Source organism: Bos grunniens, chromosome 1 (genome assembly GCF_055505025.1).
Source record: "Bos grunniens cultivar Pamir isolate PY7600 chromosome 1, Bosgru_T2T1.0, whole genome shotgun sequence".
NCBI lineage: Eukaryota > Metazoa > Chordata > Mammalia > Artiodactyla > Bovidae > Bos > Bos grunniens.
In genome coordinates this window covers 62300126-62321230 of record NC_141165.1, presented here as the reverse complement: position 1 = coordinate 62321230, position 21105 = coordinate 62300126, and the positions used below count along the sequence as shown (strand labels likewise).

The 21105-nt window shown below is 41.1% G+C and overlaps 1 protein-coding gene across 40 annotated transcripts in view; it reads right to left on the bottom strand.

Moving 5' to 3' along the window:
* FNDC3B (fibronectin type III domain containing 3B) overlaps positions 1-21105 on the bottom strand; it is a 361710-nt gene that overhangs the window by 72601 nt on the left and 268004 nt on the right. For all 40 annotated transcript variants that reach the window (XM_086394520.1, XM_086394600.1, XM_086394566.1 and 37 more), the window contains 3 exons: positions 20157-20216; positions 11856-11994; positions 8742-8795 (listed from right to left, as the gene is read on the bottom strand). In XM_086394520.1, coding sequence (XP_086250646.1) covers positions 8742-8795; positions 11856-11994; positions 20157-20216 — 253 coding nt within the window. The remainder of the gene's footprint in view (positions 1-8741; positions 8796-11855; positions 11995-20156; positions 20217-21105) is intronic.

Here is a 21105-nt window from a genome sequence, read left to right as displayed (position 1 = left end):
CTGATCTCCTGTGAGTCATCCTAAGGAGGCCGACTCATGAAGTGTGACAGTAAGGCAGAGACACTAATTGGCAGGGATGCGGTTTTCCTCGTGGGTTCCTCCTCATCACCGAGGGAGCATCTTTTTAGTGAGAAAAGCTGGGTTTGTGCACCACCGAGTCACGCCCCGTCGGGCCAGGGGTCTGAGCCCCATCCCATTGCTGCATTTCTGGGGCACATCTGTCTGCCTTCTTCTCTTCCCAGAACACTCAGAGGAGAGCAGGGGCAGGAAAAGAGTTACGCTGTCCTTTCTAAGTCCACACCCTTTTAGGGCATAGTACCTAAAATACCGGCTTCCCTGGCGGCTCAGCGGTAAAGAATCTACCTGCAATGCAAGAGACATGGATTTGATCCCTGGTTCTGGAAGATCCCCTGGGGAAGGGCATGGCAACCCACTCCAGTATTCTTGCCTAGAGAATCCCCATGGACAGAGGAGCCTGGCAGGCTATCGTCAATGGGTTTGCAAAGCGTCGGACGTGACTGAAGCGACTGAGCACGTGCCTAAAACACTGTATGTGCTACACAAAGATAAAGGGGAAAAGATCAACAGATTAGGAGAGTCAGGAGAACCTATGTCACGTGGTGATGATTCTAAACATGTCCAAACATTCCTGATTCCCCAACAGAGAGGAGCAAAGCTTATGGCCCTTGAACATGGGTGGGCTTGTGACTCTCTTGTCATGACAGATGGAGTGGATATGAAGCTGTTGTGACTACTAAGGAGAGGCCTGAAAAGGCGATGACATTTCTGCCTTTTTACCAGAACATTCACTTTTGCAGTGCTGAGTCCCCTGAAGCTGCTGTGCTGTGAGAGAGCCTGAGACAAAGCCCACCTAAGCCAGCAGTGACCACCGGACTTGTGAAGAAGGATCCCGCCAGAAGGTTCCAACCCCAGCCAACAAGCCCTCCCCAGCTGAAGCTCCAGAAACTGGAATGCAGAGGAGCTAATTCTCCAGTGCCTTGTCCAAATTCCCAACCCTGAATCCATGAGAAAAGACAAGTGACTGGTTTAACGCACTGAGTTTTGAGGTAATTTGTTATGCAGTATTACACTTATCTATTTTGATGTCCATATATGTTTATAATATGAAGTTTTCTATAAACTTATAAATTCCTCCTGCACTATAAATATAAACAGCCAGGAAGTAAGGGAGCAGAAGCGAGTGTGCTTGTATACAGTCAATGTTCAACATCTGTCTGCATAAAGGACCCTCAAAGCCATCCAACAGAGTGAGGCTTCTTTGAATAGATTTTTAAAGTTGTTTCTGTAGAACCTAAAAAATGTAACAAGATTCCTAGATAATAAAGATCACCCAAAATTGTTAATCAATGGCAATGTAGTCACTTCATCTTAGAGTAACATCTTAGAGAATTAAAAAGTTTAATAATGCTATCTCCAGAGTTAAAGACAACCCTGGGGAATATTTTTATATTTAAATACAGATATGAAAAAGTCTTTGGGACACAGTTTAGGTATGGCATAGCCTAAAGCCTCAAGAGTGAGCAAAGTAAATAATCTATCAAAGGACATCCACATGCAATCACATCTCTACCTGTTTGATATCTGTTTACAACACACAATGGAAAAAAGCTCCAGTGAAGAAATCAATTTACAGATATGTCTGCCTATCCGAAAAGTGGTACCTAAGTATATAAAAAGTATTTGATTTATATCATACAACTAATTGTTAAAATCTGTCTAAATGTAGGTGTTAATTTGTAAAACTATGTAACTGGAAACAGATAAAAGTAGCTTTTCCAAATCTGTTTTCCTTCTTTATTAACTTAGTATCTTTATAAAGTGGCTCTGGTACTTGGGAAGAGGAATCCTTAAAATGGGTTCCCTGCTAAGGAATTTAACACAGTCATAACCAATTCTATTCATACAACTTACATATACTCCAACTATTTTAAGCCACAATATTTTCCTGCCAGGAGTGGTTCTGTAGACCATGGGGAATGTGGTTGCTCTGGCTAATGTTTCCAGTTCCCCTGGAGTGTACTAACAATCTAGGAAGCTGGTGTTTCTAACACTGCTACTAAAGTATTGACATATATACATTACCATGTATAACATAACTAGCTAGTGGGGAGCCTGGTGCTCTGTGATGACTAGAGGTGTGGGATGGGGTGGGAGGGAGGCTCAGGAAGGAGGGGTTTTATGTGTGTGTGTTTATATATATATATGTATACTTATAGCTGATTCATGCTGTTGTATGGAAGAAACCAACACAACATTGTAAAGCAATTATCCTCCAAGTAAAAATAAAGATAAAAAAAAAAAAACTTGGCTGACATTTTCAATTGCCTTCAAATTAATAGGTTGGAAATGATCCTTCCTGTTCCTCTTCCTGGCACAAGAAAATGAGAATGGCCAACAAGTGTGCTAGAATCCATGGTGAACCAGCAACCGTTATGTGACTTGTACTCCTCCTGATGTTTTCTTGATCTATTGACCTCCTTCTCTTACAGGTAACATGCATGTGGTTTTCAGGCGCCATGTGCTCATGGCCCATGGCTGCTGGATCCGGACATGGGCTGAGTGATTCTGGGCTGGGGACTCTCTGTAACAGCATAGTTCAATCTGTCAGAAACATCAATGATAAATCAAATAAAAAATTAGGCTGCACTGGCCAACTGAACTACTGCCAGGCTCAAAGATTTAGTCTGCTAGTACATCTATATTTAGAAGTTGTTCCAGTGCTGGCGGACCCTAGGCAACATCAAAGATAAATGTTGGCTTGAGAAATCAAAGCTCATAAGTGTTTAGCATAACCATATATAAGAAGGGCTTCAGAACAGGGAGGTGGGTGGATTCCAAAGTTCTTTATGCCAAACCTCACTCTCCCCTCAGTGATGCCTCTTTCACTTCACTGACCACTCTGGCACAGAGGAAATTTTCAAAGGTAAGAAAAGTGGGGAGTTTGTGGCTGCATGATACCAAATGAATACTGCAGGCATTTTATTCCCTGGCACACTAGTTTTTTATATTAGTGGGAGGGTCTTGACTTCCTAAAACAGCCAAGGATGATCCTCTGGTTCAAAACCAATAAATGCAATGTTCCTGTATAGCCCTCCAAATGTGGAGGTTCGCCAGATGTCGAGTGCTCTGATAAGATCGATGTGTTGAGACTGTCCCAAAGAGAAAGGAAAGGAGAAGCGAGTGGGTGATTTTAGAATAGGCTGCCTATACAAGAGACGAACCTAGGGATGGCTGGCTTCAGTTTACCACCTAACCAAGGCCCAGGTGGCCATCCTGTAGTTGGACACTAACAAACAGAACAAATGAGCTGATGACTTAGCGCTGAGGACACAGGTGATACAGCCTCAGCTGGAAGTTCTCCAGAGTCTGCTGCCCTAACACGTAACTCCCTCCTTTACACATGCGACACCTGGCAAGAAGCACGGAGAATCTGCTTCTGGTGTGCAGTCGTCTGAGGGGATGAGAGAGCTCCTTTTAACTCAGCTCTGCCTTTGATACCTACGGGCCTCTCCGAATTGCTAAATCCTTCCTTGCCTGGTTTCCTTCCATAGAAGCTGCAGTGAAGGAAGCTATTCCCCTGGCTCTCAGAAACTACCCTTGGATGTGGCAGTGAAGACTTGTGATGTGGCAAAACACTGTCTCTCTGCCAGCTCACTAATCTGGCTCTTATGTAAAAGATGCTTTCTGATGGACAAATGATAAAGGACTTACTCATTCTCACTCTCGAGAATGAGCAGAAGAGCTCATGGGCCTGGGCGAGTGGCACCCTCCCCTGATTTTCGGCCAGGCCTCGGTGATGGACTGGGGAGTGGACACTGGCCTTCCTGGCGTTCTCCACTGGAGCAGCAGGCTATGCGGCCGCAGGCAGCAGGGCTCCCAGAGACAGTGGCACTCGTGGCAAGGCTCTCTTCATCCATTCTGTAAGTCACTCTGCTGTCAGTGCTATGGTTCCTCCTGGAAAGGCTACTGTCTAACCAGAAACACCATGTGCAAATTCACTTATGGCAAGAAGCCTTTTGAAAGATTACTAATATTAACACCTAAGTTAAACAGGTACCTAAGAATTGATGCTTTTGAACTGCGGTATTGCAGAAGACTCTTCAGAGTCCCTTGGACAGCAAGGAGATCAAACCATTCAATCCTAAAGGAAGTCAACCCTGAATATTCACTGGAAGGGCTGATGACTGAAGCTGAAGCTCCAATACTTTGGCCACTTGATGTGAAGAACCGACTCACTGGAAAAGACCCCGATGCTGGGAAAGATTGAGGGCAGGAGGAGAAGCGGGTGACAGAGGATGAGATAATTGGATGGCATCACCAATTCAATGGACACAAGTCTGAACAAACTCCAGGAGATAGTGAAGGACAGCGAAGCTTGGCGTGCTACAGTTCATGGGATCACAAAGAGTCGGACATGACTTAGCAACTGAACAACAAGTTAAATAGGAATCTGATTAATAAATCAGAAACCAAGTACCTCCTTATGAGGCCAGCTCAGTCCCTAAATGATACGATGCATGGCTGGGGCCTGTGGCCTGCTCTGGGTTTCTGCAATGGGGCTGCTGAGCCCAGCCTGGCTGCTTTGTGGGTTCCCGGGGGCTTCTGGGCTCTACCTGCTGCTGGCCTTTTCTGTTCGATTTCAAAGTATCCCTTGATTTCTGCAGTATTTATTTCATTCGTGGTCTACTGTTTGACAGCTGTGTTCACTCAGTAGTCACCGGGAAACCCAGATATGACATGCCTGTTCGGATGCGCTGAGTCACATGGGAGGGAGAGATTCTTGAGAACACCACTAGTCACATTCCCACAAAGCTATTTTTCTAGTTCTCTCGAATATTCCCAACATGTCATGTCTGGAAGCAAAGCTAATGGCAAATTAACATCTATATATAGCATTGACATCCGTTTTTGTTTAGTTCAAACCAGAGCCATTAACCTCAGGGCTCCTGTTTAAATTTTTGACAGAAAAATGTTGTATTTCTTTCACACAATCCTTCTATAACTGTTGACTTTTCCTATCCCAGATCTGAATGTTAATGTGCTTAGGTGACATGAAATAATCATTACACAGCATCTGTCATTGCCCAAGTTATCTCATTCAATCTTAACCTACTTGTGAGATGACAGACACATTTTCAAATGGAGAAGCTGAGACCCGAGGGGTTAAATTATTTGTTTGACTAGCTTGAGACAAAGCAGAAACAATCCAGTTCTCCTTGGGTGAACGCCACACCACTGAACACATCAACATGAATCCATGCTACGTATTCACGAGATCTTAGGAGACCTGTGTGTGCACTGAGGAACTAGCTGCTAACAGCAACAGTTAGCATTTCTGTAAAGCAGAAGTTAAAACAACATCTAAGAGCAGAACTCACACTATAGTTCATCTGAGTCGTTCCAACAAAGGGAACGTGGCCAAGAAAGGCTACACCTTTCCAAGTTATGAAAACGGATCTATTTCAGGGGAAAATTGAAACCAATGGCTGTGACCAAAAAGCCAGTGACACCTGTGTTCCATTTTCAGCTGCTTATTACCATCTCATAGTTACAGTTACTTCCTGCGTTGATGGAAAAATTAAGAGGGTGTCTAGGTACAATTATTAATGGAGAAAAGTAGGCATGCAACACCCTCTTGCAGAACCATTAGTGAGTAACCTCCAGGTGAGTTCTTCGAGCAGTGATGTGACATTACTGACAATGAACTTAGGAGAGAGGACACGTCAGTCCCCGCCCCCCCGGCCCCCGTGCTTCATGGTTCTGTTTTCTGTTCCCCAATTAGGGTCACACCTGTCTTCAGAGACCAGCAGGCGGCTAGCTACTGATTGAGGTGGCTTTCCCCAAGGTCAACTCAGCACAGCATTCCCAGGGGTGGCACCCAGTGGCCTCTCTGCTACCGCTCTTTCATTCATGAAGGTCTTTTTCTAGAACCTGACAGCAGCACTTGAAGCCCTGTACTCTTGTTTGCTAACATCTTCAGAATTTTACACTGATTATTTTACTGGAATCGTGATTAAAAACTGAGTCAAAGAATAAAGTATTCTGGGAACTTTAGCCAGTGCTGATATGATAAAAATATGGGGACACCCAGACATCCATGGTGGCATGTATGTGGATGGGGTCACCTCACCTAAGCTGGGATTTTCAGACCAGGTGCTCCAGCAGGAAACGGGCAGGTGTGACTCCCGAACACAAGTTTCTTCGAGACTGAAGGACACCTGCTTGCCCTCAGGTGGGGATCTGCTCCTCTGCACACCCTACCTCCTTCCTGCCCATTAAGCTTGTTTCTACAGCCCCCTGGGTGCCAGAGAGGCCAGGGGTGTGTGGCTGGAAGAGGCAAACTCTGGCTCTGGAGAGGGCTGGGTGTGGGGGGAGTGACTCCAGCCTAAGGCTGCTCTGTTCTCCTGCCCCGATGCACCCCCCCACCAACTGCTGCGGTCTGGAAGGAGACCTGGTAGCAGCTGCACTTGGCTCAGAAACCACCAACAGAAGCTTTCGGAGGGAGAGTCAGAGCCTTGTGCACTCACACTTCCTGCAGGTGAGACGGTGTGCTGTGTGTACACATTTGATTTTCTTCTTTGAAGAATTATTAAGCCACAGGTCATAAAAGGATTCCTGTGATGATCTATAGTCAATTAGCCTGAAATCTCCAGGAAAGCCCATCAGAGCTGACACTAGTAGAAATTCAAAGGTGGGAGGGTATATAAAGAGGAAAGGGAAAGAACTAGGAGGGAAGTGAGTACAGGATGGAAGGAGAGCAAGGAGGGAAAAGTGGGAGAAGGCCCCAGATAAACAACTTCACACTTTGTAGTCACTAGTTAAGAGTGGGTCCTACTGATTATAAATGGTCATTAGACAGAGCTTCTCCATTTCATCTGAGGCTGTAGTATGTTCCTCCCAGAATCGTGCCAGGACACTTTCAATTCAAATTCGAAGGGAAGATAGCCAACGACTGAGTCACCATTACCATTTCCTGTAGCACCTGAGTTTTCCTTGGAGGTTTCCCATTCAAGCACTCCACTTCTCTGACCTTACTTAACTTATGAAGCCATGGTCCAAGGCAGAGAAGAGGAAAAACACAGGCGCACTCCACCCCCCACCCTCCCCCGACACAAGTGCTGTGCTCTGAGAAGGCATGTGAGAGGAAAAAAGCCTCCTTTCCCGAACCTCTATCTCCATGTAAAACCTCAACCACCAGGGCCATAGGGGATGGTTTCACCTTCCAATCAAGCCGCCTTAAAACGAAATCCATCTAATCTGTAAAATATACCAGTTAAGCCTGAGATTTCACCAATCTGTACATAGGAGCCATTCACAAGGATCCTAGAAACAATAGATCATTGTCTTTGGTAACTTGGAACTCTAGCTGTTCAGACGCAACCCAGATGGGAAAATATGCTTCTGCAAAAAGTGATAAAGAGCCCCCTCTCCACATCAAGATTTCATCATGAGAATTTCACCCGTTTTCATTTAACATTGGGTTAAAATATTTTTTTCTACTCTCGACAAGTTGACTTTTTGCCTAAGCTTGTGTGCTGAATTTTTCAGTGCCTTTAAAATTTAAGTCACAAAGACTAGTTAACTTGGATGGCACCCCAAATCCCACATTTCCTGTATTTCAAATCCTTAGTCCATTTGCTCTACCACAGAAAGCGAATAAAATGTGGGTAAATGAATGAACAGAATAAAGATTTAAAGGAATAGTATTGTTGCTTTTTAGAAAGAGAAGATTTCTGCATCCAATGTTTCCAGCCTGAGAGTCTGTGCAGTGTGAGTGAGGCTAGAAAAGCACCGGGTCACTGTTCAGCAGAGAGCGGCCTTGACTGTAAGAAGACTTCACCATGGATACTATACAAGGTCTCTGGCGAGACAGACACCAAAGGTGACACTGTTCTAGGATGGTCTAGCCGGTAGGGTGAACGCACGTGGGTAGGTGAGACCTTCAGTGCAGCCCACCCTCCATGCCCCAGTCCCAGACAGTATTCAACAGGGCAGAGTTAGCACACAGCACTGAAAGCAAAGACACAAACCAGGCTTCTCAGGCCACAGTGTGGTCTACCTGATGGAAACCACTGATTCAGGCTGACCCTTGGCAGTCAAGATAACAAAGAAGTCAGTTCCAAATACTCATTAAAGTGAAGTGAAAGTCCCTCAGTCATGTCCACCTCTTTGCGACCCCATGGAATTCTCCAGGCCAGAATACTGGAGTGGGTAGCCTTTCCCTTCTGCAGCGGATCTTCCCAACCCAGGGATTGAATCCAGGTCTCCCCCATTGCAGGTGGGTTCTTTACCAGCTGAGCCACCAGGGAAGCCACATGGGTAGCCTATCCTTTCTCCAGCAGATCTTCCTGACCCAGGAATAGAACTGGGGTCTCCTGCATTACAGGTAGATTCTATACCACCTGAGCTACCAGGGAAGCCCTTAAAATACTCATTAATGTCTGGCCAGATAGTAAGGCCTTCAGAGCAGTTAGACCCTGTCTTTTCTTTCTGTGGCATTTCTTGCAAACAAGCCAAGTAAATATATTTTAATGCGCAATTCACTATATTTCAGTCATTTTCATTTTCCATAGTCAATAACTATTGGTTTAAATTTTTCTCTCCTTACGTTATTTTTTCCATGTGTTTAGCATATCTTCAAAAAAGAATAAAATGGCATTTGTTCAGCAGTTTCATTTTTGAAAGATGTTTTAGATGGATGAACATGAAAATATGATTACCTCATCCCACTCTAAAAGGTAGTTGGTGATTTTTGAACCATTGTCAATTGGTGCCTAAAAAAAAAGAAAAAAAGAGATTACAGAAAACTGTTTTACAGACAAAAGTTTTGAGCTCTCCACCTTGGTTCAAATCCACTGTCTGTACTAGTCCTAGGCTCTCCCCATAGCGCAACAACCCTCCGTATCACCTCCATTTCTTTGGTCAAACGTTTCCACAAACCAATTTTAACACAAGTCAACCAGTAGGGAGAGCCCTCACTATTAATAAATCATACCCCACAAACAGCCGAGCCTGCCTTCCCCACCACCCCTACCTCCACACCCACACGGTACCCTAGTTCCTTTGCAGATAAAACTTTTAAGAGGACCTTAAAAATTCAAGGATATAGGGAGAAAAATGCAGAGAAACAGGTACGACACGTTGGAATCTGATACGGTAAAGCTGACCCACCTATGTTTAAGAGTTCAGAGTCTATATTTTTGTAACTTTCCCCATATAGTTTTTGTTTGTTTTAAAGAGGTTAAGATTAGAAAGGCTTCTGTGGCATTAAGATTGGCCTTTTTTTAAAAAAATGAGAAAACCTGGGATCTCCTGGAGAGATTACTAGGGCAATTAGCCCTTAGCACATTAGCCAAAAGATGTTTCATCATTTGCTTTCCTCCTAAAAGCACAATACTGAGATCTCCCTCACTGAGAAAACAGGCTTTGGACAATGGGAAGAGGAGTAAAAGACTCTGGAGAAAAGACAGCTTTGTAAGGTCAGACCTGCCCACAGCAGGGGCTATACTGGGGTCCCTCACAGCACTAGTAAGACCACGTCTCCACGCACAAACACACCTGCACCTGGATTTTCCCAGGACAAGAGCCAGGGCTCCACAGACTGTGGTGAGCTGCCCCCAGCAAAAGGTAGCCGAGTCACCAGAACTACCCAAAGCCCAGCGTGCTTGGCTGTCACAGGTGGTCTAACAGAAGTGGCTCAGTATCAGTGCTTGGTTTCTTTTTCCAAGAATGCATGGGTGTTTTGAGGGATTGGGAGAGCATATGTAAATCCCTTACTAAACCGTCCTGGTCTTATACAGGAAGCACCCAAAGAACAATAGCTGTTGCTTCATTGTTCTTAATAATAAAACATCCAGGGCTCAGTAAATATGAGTTAATTAACAAACTCTTATCCCTCGCCTCTCCTTCCCTCTTTTCCTTCTTTCTTCTGAGTCCTAAAATCTGGGAGTTCCAGATTTTTTACTCCCACTCATTCACTCCAATTACAAATGAGTGTTGCATATTCTACTTACACTGTAAGTTCAGGCTTTTGTGGGCTCAATTTGGGAGAAAACATAGGGATGTATTTAGAGTGTAAATAACGTACAAAATCAAAGCTTTAGCTGAGAACCCATTTCTCAGGTAAGGACTATATTTATGACGCTCATATATTCCTCTGTGATGCTCTGCCCCACCACTGAGTCTCTGATTCCTTGAGGGTGGGGACACAGACTCAGTATTTGTGCAGCCCTATGTCCTGGTGCTAACAAAGTGACATTAGAGGACCCCGAGCTCTCAGTGTCCCGATGGCTTCAAGGACAGGTGGGCAGCCAGCGCATGGTCCACCTGTCCTTGCACCCCCAGCTGGAGCTCCCAGCTGGAGTCCCTGGAGAACAGCAAACCTGTTCTAAGGACAAGAAAACTGAACTGAATCCAGAACTTTCAACTTTGCACATAACTGAATGGAACAAAAATATGCTTCTGATTTACAACTAAATAAAGGGAGAAAGAAAATGTGAAACATTTTCCTCCTAGTAAAAAACCTTTTTCTTGAAGTTGCTGGTCTGCCTGAGACCTGAATTACATCCAGGTTTTAAGCAGAATGTATGTATCAGTGATTCCCAACTTAAGGTTTGTAAGACCCCATGGTCCCTCTGGGAATCTTAAAGAAAATTATCTTATATTCTCCAAACAAAAATGGATTTTGATTCTTTCCTTAAGATGTATTTACATATGTATATGTGTAAATAATGAACACATTTTAAAGGGGATGTGTATGCTTCAAGAACTTAAACAGTGATGATCAGTTGGGTGTTAAAACTGGAAAGGTGGGGAATCACTGACCTGGACTATCCCTGGAAGCCAGGAAGGAAAATAAAATAGTTCAGATTCTACAACTTTGCCTTTGTCCAAATAACACGCTCAATGTTGACCACTGGCTACCAGAGGGGTCTATGGAAGTCCATGCTCTGTTGCTAACGACTACGCTCAACTGTTTTTAACAGCTCCCAGGATAAACTGGATCCTCTGGTCTAAGAACAAAAGGACAATGTATTTCTTCACCAATAACGCATCTCCCTAGTCATCCTATTTGCACATTTGTGTTCTTTCCCAGTACTATAAGTCTTTATTATCTCGACTTCTATTAATTTTACATTTTGAACTATATTTTAAAGTATAAGTAAGTACATAGAAATAATCGCTATAGAGATTGATACCAGTCTATTTTCTTACAAATACACAACTGTGACTGGTAAGTTAATAATACACTTTAAGGGGCTCTCTTTCTCAAGAGTTATTGGTAGCCCAAAAGTTGTATTTCATGAAAACTACTACATAATTCGGATGTTAAAAAATAATTAGTAATCCTAACTGATATAAGGTCTAACTGGCAAAAATTTAATGAAACCTTAATGTAGTTTAGAACACTAAACATTCTAGGCAGATTTAAGTATTAGACATTTCAGAGTCACCACTGAAAGAAGCCAATAGACCATAAATCTACTTTAGCTCTAAATCTTTCTTCACAAAATTTTTATTCAAGTCTTCAAATGTCTGTTGAATTAAACTATTAGAAAGTGATGACATTTAGGTATCTTAAGTATTTTTACCACTTGTAAAGAATTGCTCATGACCCTAAGAGACACCCCTGCAAAGAAAGCTAAAACTTGATTTCACAGTTCTCTCTCTCATTCTTTTGCCCAATTTTTACAGAGATGGTAACTTTTGATATTACAATAATTTGTTTCACAGTCAAAATGCAGAAAATGCCAACACCAAAGTGGAATATTGCTAAATAAATGTTTCAAACAGCCACAGACTTCAGAATGTTCTCGACACGCTGCATTACCCACCTTCCACTGCAAGGTTAGTGAACTTTTGCTCCTGTGTGCCAGCTTAGGTGGGAAGGGACACTCAGGCGCACAGCTGTGGGTGGTGAAGCTAACCGGCTCAGAGCAGGAACCCTTTACGGAATTGTACATAGCGTATACCCTGGAAACGGAAACACACACACAGTCAGTGGCAGAGGCCTATCACACCAGACTGGGGTGTTAATCTCAGCTTTGCCCCAGGGTTTCCCTATAGGAACAGAATTTATGGAATACACACTGTGACCCTTATTCTTATTTGCTAGTCTTGTTCTGACCTGACATGGTCACCATTTTCAGGGGAAAATAATTCCAGCAGGCCACGTGCCTCAGTGCATTCTCTCCTCCCTCTAGTTGTCAGAACCACCCAGCCTCCTTTAAGACAGGCAGAGTCTACAGACCCGAAAAGAATATGCTAAATAAGGACATATCCTTATTCCCCGAAATGGTCTCCAAATATATATTCTAAAATCCATCAAGGCCCTCTCTGGTTGACTTTCTCTGGAATAAGGCTAGAGGCGCAGTTAAGGGTTGGGTGGAAGGAAACAAGAAATGGTGGGGACAGTCCACAACCTGAGAGAGAGAGGTGGAAATACAAACAATAAGGTAGATACCATCTTTGAACTGTTTATCATCTTGCAGATATTTCAATAGAAATATGGACATTTCACACAGAAACAGGCTTGCTTCTGCCAAGTGCATCTTTCTTTAATTCAATAACAACATTGTTCAGGTACACTTTATCCATGTGAACATCTAACTCTTACACCTGGAGTCAAGATTAAAAATGTGCACTCTGAACATTAAAATGCCTGGCTCAACACTCGACATATGGACCTGATTTCTCAGAGAAGCTGTGAAGAAAAGGCATGTAACACACTATTATAAAACGACACTCCTTGCAAATAGCGTAAAATAGGATTATGTTGATTTTTATCATCTTCCTTTCTACTTAACCTTTTTTTAAAAAAAATATTGGGGATTAAAAAAAAAAAAGCTTGAAAACATACTCTTTCAAAAAGACAACAAAGAAACCTGTGCTGCCAAAAAAGATGCATGAATTAAGCTATTCAGAATTGGTAAATACATCAAGCCCTTAGTCCTTAACAATTCTTTGTGAGGTGCCATTAAAGACAGAAGAACACTCAGACTGGAGAAGTGAAGTAAACTTCCCAAAGCTACACAGCTGGAAAGTTGGATCAACTGTACTCAGTCATGGAGATCTAACTGCTATCCTGTATTCCCCAATGTCCTGACTCATCCTGCAATTATGTTTTTCTAAACACCCACAATCCACTTCCCCTCACTCTGCTCAATGAATAAACAACAGCTAAAGATAACATTATGGAAAATAGGAGCTACCTAGGTATATGATTTTTAAAATCCTTTCTTCTCAAAGTCCACCACAAAAATTTTACAAAGGCCATACAAGTCAAAAGTACTAACAGACATGCCTCCCTTCCATTCTAAAAGGTAAAACACATATTTACTGGCTATTTGACTTGTTTGCCTTAGGGGAGCATACCATGACACGTGATCCAAACAAAAGATGCTTTATCGTTAGGTTCACCCAACCTGATGAAAGAAATGCTCCTTTTTGCATTCTCTGTAAATAGGCAAATGATAATAGAAAATGGAATGGCAGATTTGGCAGGATCATTTCCGTGCATCAGGACAGGCTTGTTGGGAGTAAGTTGCTTAAAATGAATCACAGAATGTTCCAGACATGGGCAGGGTTCCAGCTTGAACTTTAATAGATCAGTTGAATTCTCCCGCTGATCACTCATGGGTTTTATTTGGCCCAAAATATGTGTCGGGGGAAGGAAGACAGATAGTGTTAAAATATTACCTCCACCTATGAATTAAAGGACATTGGCAACGACCACCAGAAAAGAGATGAGCAGACATCACGCACTCCTAAGGAGAGATCATGCCACTATCTACAAAATCCCTGCCAGAAAAACGGACCCTGTATCTGTTTAAGCCTCTTCACTGCTTTATAGGAAATGTGGAAAGAACACCATTAAGCAACACTACAGGGATGCAATCAGCCTAATTCACAATGTGGAAAATTCTACAGACAGAATTTTATTTATTATTTCAACAAATAATTGCAAGAAGAGAAAAAAGGATGGAGGGAAAACCTATAGCTTAAGAAAAATTTAAGAGCTATCAGCCAAACATAATATGCAGACCATGTCTGAATTCCAATTACAACAAACTGAAGAAACAAAACCTTCATTTTTAGGACAGTTGAGGAAATGGGAACAGTCTCTGGACTTTAAAGACATTAAGGAATTTACAATTTTTGTTTGTTGGATGGGCGTAGGGTGTGTGATGATGGTAATGTGGTTCACAGGTGAAAGAGTATGTCTGGACTTTACTTCAAAATAACTGTTGGGGGAGTGGGCTGGTGAAGGCACCAAGGAAATAAAAAGTTGGGTGGTGGGCTTATGAGAGTTCATTAGTCCACTTTGACTACTGAAATCTTCAGAAATAAAAAGTCAAAAATTAAGCCAATGTTGGAAAAAATGGAGATCTCATTTTAAAAAGTGAATCTCTGGCTTCTCTTGAAAAGTGTAAGTTCTAACAACACTGAGCTGCAGAGCTGAATGACAGACACTGAACTATTTTGATTTATTTATTTATGGCTGCGGTGGGTCTGGGTTGCTGTGCATGGGCTTTCTCTAGCTTCAGCCAGTGGGAGCTTCTCTCCAGTTGTGGTACACCAGCTTCTCATTGGGGTGGCTTCTTCTGTTGCTGAACACAGACTCTAGTGCCTGGGGTTCACTGGCTGTGGTACGTAGACTCCAAGGGCTCTAGAACACAGGCCCAGTAGCTGTGGCGCAAGGGCTTAGTTGCCCTGCAGCGTGTGGGACCTTCCCAGACCAAGGATCAAACCCATGTCCCCTGCAATGGCAGGCAGGTTCTTAACCACTGGACCAAAGTCCAAAATGATAAAAAATAAATGAAATTGAGAGCAGCTCCTCTATAGATGGGGCAGGCGCTGTCCAGTTCAGAGTCCCTATCACTCCCTACTGTCTACCTGGCACTGAGATGGCTTTTTAGCTGCCTTTTACCCAATCCTCTTTACCCACTTTCATTACCAGAAGACATCTCATGCTGTGGTCAGTAGGCACTTGCTTATGAGTTCAGACTGTACTCGGGGAGACCAAGTCCTAAACATCCACAAGCACATTCAGCACCAGAACTCCACGTGGGTAACAGGGCAGAGGAAAGGAGGGCGGGGACGGGCCTGCCGAGAACCGGCAGACCACAGGTAGTTACATGGGAAGACCTGGACTCAGTCCTAAGTTCATTCTCTGTTTGTAATGAGATTCTTGGAGTCCCAAATCCATACTCAGGCTAGCGAAACACGAATAAAGGAGGCACTGACAGCCAGACTGGGAGGATGACAGCAGAATGAAGGGACCTGATAAAAATCTGAGGTAGGTAAGGAGGCACAGTTGTGTGGGCCGCCAGGAGTTATTCCCCTTGTCTTTACACTCAGAGAATATCACAGTTTGTCTAAATGAGGAGTCAGTGCTCTGCACTGATAAAAATCTGTCTGCAAAGGAAACAAGATCCATTTTATGTGGCATTTTATAAATGCGATGCACACAGGATCTAAAACTTGACATGATTATCTAAGTGCCTTATGATTACATCTGTCAATTCAAATGGTTTAATGAATAGATAGCAACTAATTGCAATAATTACCAGCTCCATTTTTACCAGCAACTTTCACAGAAAAGTCTCGGGAAATGGCATTACATTTTCAAGAATGCTGCAGTAATGTTTCTCACATGACGGTGTGTTTTGTCTACTAACGACCATGTGATAGGAGGATCTGTGGAGTTGGACCAAAGTCCTAGGTTAAATATATCAGCAAACAATTCAGTTCTTTAAGCATTTATACTAGCAGAAAGGAGGACACTTTTCTAATTAATCTTGTGCTGGGTTTTTACATTTGCTTCAGTTTAAATACTAAGTGCTTATGAAACAGGTGCTCCAAGAATTTCAGAAATTTGCCTCCAACTTCCTCCGGCACATCTGTAACATACTAGGAGCCACAATTTCTAGTCAATAACACCTATTTCATAACCCTACTCTGAGCTAGTCAAGCCCATATTTTTGGAAACGTTTCATCACATAATTTTTCTGGGAAATGTTATTACATGATATCATCTCTGGGCAACTTCTTTGCCAAATTGTTTATGCCAGTGACCGGAAAACAGCTTCACATTTTGTCATGAAATTGCTATCAATTCCATCACTCAAATTTTTGATTATCCTATCATTTATAAAAATATAAATTCTTGACTTCCACAGTAAAATGATGGCTTCAATGTCAGTACTAATTATAAAACTACCAATTAAAAAAGGGATATACTTTTCTTTGTATATGTGTAAATAAATGAATATATAAATGTTTTTGATTATAAAAGTTACAAACTTATGCATAAGTATTATAAAATAGAATGTGGCTTATTTATGTGTATATATGTACTAGATTTTTCTTATTCCTTTTTATTCCTCAACATACACACACACATATACACATACACACACACAGGAAATTTTGCACTGGTGGTGTTATACAATACATAACACAATGCCTTATATGGAAGCACTGAATAAATACACTTTGACAATAACAAATTGACTTCTTTTAAACCAAAATAAGCAATTTGTGTAAGAACTGGGTAATTAAAGTGATGACTTTAATAAAAATAACTCAGGACTTAAAGTGATGACTTTAATAAAAATAACTCAGGACTCAGCACCTAGATTTTTTAAATCAACATAATAGAGGAATTATTGAGGAATTACTTTCCTCAATCACTAGGAGAAAAAAAAAGTGGTTGAATATGTGGAGTAATGACACAAAAATACAAAGCAAAAACTGAGGGAAAAAACCTTTAAAGCCTGGAATGTCTCAGGATACAATTTTCAACGTGGAATTTGGTGTGGAGGGCATGGCAAGTGCCAGTCTAAACAGCCACAGACACATGATCTATAGCACAGTCTCAAAGATGCCACTGGTCTCTTAATAAATTATTCCCAATAACAGTGAGGTGACGGCAAGTAGAAGTCAAGAGCGACTCTTGCCTGGAGACTGATGCCAAGCCCCACACAGCTCAATGACAGAGCTCCACGACCGAGAGACTGCTACTCTGGAAGTTCAATGTGCTATCCATTGCTCCACTGAGCCATGACAGCCACTTTAAAAAATGGTTGTGTATCTGGCTGATGAACTCAGACAATATTCACTAACAGGAGGGAGGAAAAAGTTGGAAAAGAACTCACAGAGATAACAAGCAACGTGAAGGGGATGGGATCAGAGTAGCAAAATCAGAAGCAACAAAAAAAGGAGCCCCAGGTGAGACGTCGGTACCTGAGAAAGAAACTCGTCACTCTACGGAAGAGTTATCTGGACAGAGATTTCTGTCGGCCCTTGTCAAAATGTTTACTATTAAGAACTGGAAGAGGAATACAGTTGGCTCAGTGCTGCTAAAAGAAGCATCCTTGTTTTCATCATCAGCACGCCACACTTCCTCCAAGGCAACACTCTCTAAATTGGTAATGTACAAATAAATAAAAATGGCAACAAATATAATGGCTCATTTTGCAGCTATATAGTAATGGAATTCTTTTGGAGTTTCTGTTGTGGAAAAGTGAGGAAATGTTTCCACACAGCCTTTGAGGCCTTATAGGTGACTATTAAATTTAAAATTATATTTGAGGCCACCATGTTGATAAAAACTTACATTTTTGGAACCAAGATTCTGAGAATGTTACTATTACATCATAAAAAGAGATTTTGTTCCTTTTTTCAGCAACAATTATGATACATCTTTATCTCAATAAAATAGTGAGTGGTATGGTCAAACTATACATAGGTTCAAAGAACCTGAATCACAAAGGTCCTTTTTATTTTTAGAACAACTTAGGAACAATAAAACAAAAACAACATCTGCACATGTTACAGGTTTATAATAGATTTGCACATATATATCATTTGCTCTCACGCCATCTTTCTGAGGCTGATATCATTATCCTCATTTTATGAATGAGAAAACATGGTCATTGAAGTTTACATGGCTTGCCTAATCACACACCTACAGTAAGCGACTGAGCCATTAACTCCATATTCGAAGCTCTGTCTACAGTGTCATCAAGCTGCCTCTGAACACAATCCAGGGCAGAGGAAACTGACTCTAAGCAGGGGTTGAGAGTCTTCTCTAGTTTGAAAAATTAAAGGCTGTACAGTATAAGGAAAGAGAAAGAATGGTCCACACAGCCAGATCAAAGTGACTACAATTTGGACTGTATATACTTTTCTTAGTCAAGAATTTTTTAAAATTCTAGAAGAGATTATGACCAAAGAGAGGGAGAATTTTCCATCTCTCTGGCCAATACAGTGCTAGGCTAAATAATAGTTGGTGGTGCCTTAGGCTGTATATGTGTGGTGTCACATATGTGTCAAATATGTCACTAAGGTGGGATCCTTGATGTGTCAGGAGGAAGTCTGGGTCCAAGGCCTGGGAGGTAACCACCTCATGCTTCTATTTCTTTGGGGGATTCCATTAATTACTCCTTTTATCTGCCCAGAAGTTGAAGGTGTTCAAAAGTCATGTAAGAAGAATTCATGTGTAAGTAAACTCTAAAGTTTACCCTTTGTAAGAGGGGTTTAAAAGAAACTAAGGGAAACAAGAGACAGGATAGTAAATAAAGGGCAGACTGTGACATTTAAATCTTTTCAAAAAAGATTTAAATGGATGAGCAGAAAATTAATAAAGTAAACCTTCAGTAAAACAATGGCAGTGAACATTAAAAGACAGAGAAAAAAAGAAACACATGTTAACAATGTCTCATGGAAAACATTTACATGACTCCCTATATGGTGCTGCATTTTCTGTTGTTTTTTGTTGTTAAATCCACCATTTGAAAGAATGGTTAAACTATTATCATCTCTGCTTCACAAGTTACACAAATCTTTTTGTTTTTAGATGGTGTGAAAAGTTCAATATGTTTGGGCTAAAGTTAACTGACTCAAAAGGGAAAAGATGGTTGCCATAGAGTTCATCTGAACAGTGCGGTAGCTAAGCAGATTACACTTTATGACTGAATGTAAAAACCATTTATGACTGAATGAAAATACTCTTTCATGTATTGCTTTAAACACAGCTTTAAACACTTGTGCAGCTAATAAGATATTACTACCTGAACACACCCCAACTTGCCCTACTTTTGTTACCGAGAAAATTTTGGCATGGATTCTCTGTGATTGACCAAAGTTGAAACAGTCAATTCACGGTAGAACAAGACTAGAATTCAAGCCTACTGATAATTAACATAATGCTCTTCCTACTAGGCTATGCCGCCTCTACACCACCACCACAGAACATGTTGTGTGAACTAACCATTGTAAAGTATAACAAAGGATGCTTGCAATTTTATTACATCATCTTGATATACACATGCACAATTGAAGAAAGGAGAGAGAATTTGTTGTTGTTCACCAGGTTAGATAAAATAAGAATTTCTGGATAAATTAAAAATTATACAAAATGAAAGTTTTAATGAAAACTTAAAAGATATTATGGATCACATTCAGATTAAGAAATCTGCCTGTTTGCAAATTGATATATCTTTGGATAATCAGATGAGCTCTGATACTTTTCTCTTTGCAGGTTGGTGGTTGGCTGGGTTTCTTCCTAAAATTAGCAGGCCCTGCCTTCCAGAGCAGTCATGGAAGAGATTGAAAAAAAATCACAGAAGAGATTTCAGACTACAAACCAAACTATGTGAGTTGCTTTGGCAAACTGCATTAGCTCTTGTTAGAGATAATTTTCATATTTGCATTACTAGACTTCAAATTCAAAACCTATTGCCTTTTATGGTCCAAACTTGAAACATGAAAAGGACTTTATTTAGTCATTCGTGCTGAACATATGGTTTGCATGGAAGGTCTATAATGAAATAACTGATAGAAAATATCATACATTAAGCCACATGTTCCAATAGATCTTAGAAGAATATGTGAAATAAAAGTTACTTTATAAAAATAATTTTAAAATTCTGTTCAGGGTATCATCTACTTTTCTATGACCAGAAGCACTTCTGTGGACTCCCAATCTTGATGCCAGAAAGTGTAGGGCACTGAGGAATGGCCAATGAGCAAAGGTGCTGAAACTTTTAGCTAGGCAAGTGCTGTTAACCAAATACTTTTAAAAAGGAGCAAACCATTTATTTTAGCAATCCGAGGTCCCCAATACTCACCTCACATGATAATCGGTTGCTGGCCTAAGATCTTTCAGGTTACATTCTAATTCTTCTCCACTGCAAAGAAAAATCACGTATTAGTCGACAACACCAGTTTCAAAAATAAAACAGGTTTTGGATTTGGGTCTCATAGTCATGTACAAACAACAATTCAAGAATTATTATGTCTACTTCCACCATAAATCAGAAATAAACTTTCCTATTTGGCATTATCATTTTTTCTGGACTAGCAAATTAGATTCCTTTAAATCATGTCATTCAGGATCTGGAAAATGGTAAGGTTAACTTACAAATAAAATTCCAAAATATCTTTTCACTTCTTCAAAGTAATTACATAAAAGTAAGTAAAGAAGCAAGCAAACTGAATAGACAGATACACAGATAAATGTGTACATAACAGTACCAACTGTCAACTGAAGGGGACTCTCAGACTCAGCCTGGAGAGAACCCCAACCATCTCAACTTCTCAGCTTTCTTCAAGAAATCTAATCTGTTTCCCTCACATATCAATATTAATAAACAGCTCTCTTATAGATACATTTCAATAAATGGTTCTCTTACACAAAATAAAACCACTTATTTGACCAGAAACTGCAAATGAACCTTGACTTAATCATGAGGAAACAACTAACATAAAATATGGAATGTTCCCATTAAATTTTTTTTTTAAAGGTAAGAGGGGTATGTAGGGGCATAACTGTGTTCTTCAAAAATGTCAGTGTCTGCTCAACCACAAATAAGAATGAAATTCTGCCATTTGTAACAACATTGGATGGACCTGGAGGGTATTATGCTTGGTAAAGTAAGTCAGACAAAAATACTGTATGCTATTACTTATATGTGGAATCTAAAAAAATCAAACAAATGAATATAAGGAAACAGAAACAGGCTCACAGATATAGAGAACAAACTAGGGGTTACCAGTGGGGAGAGCAAAGTGGGGAAG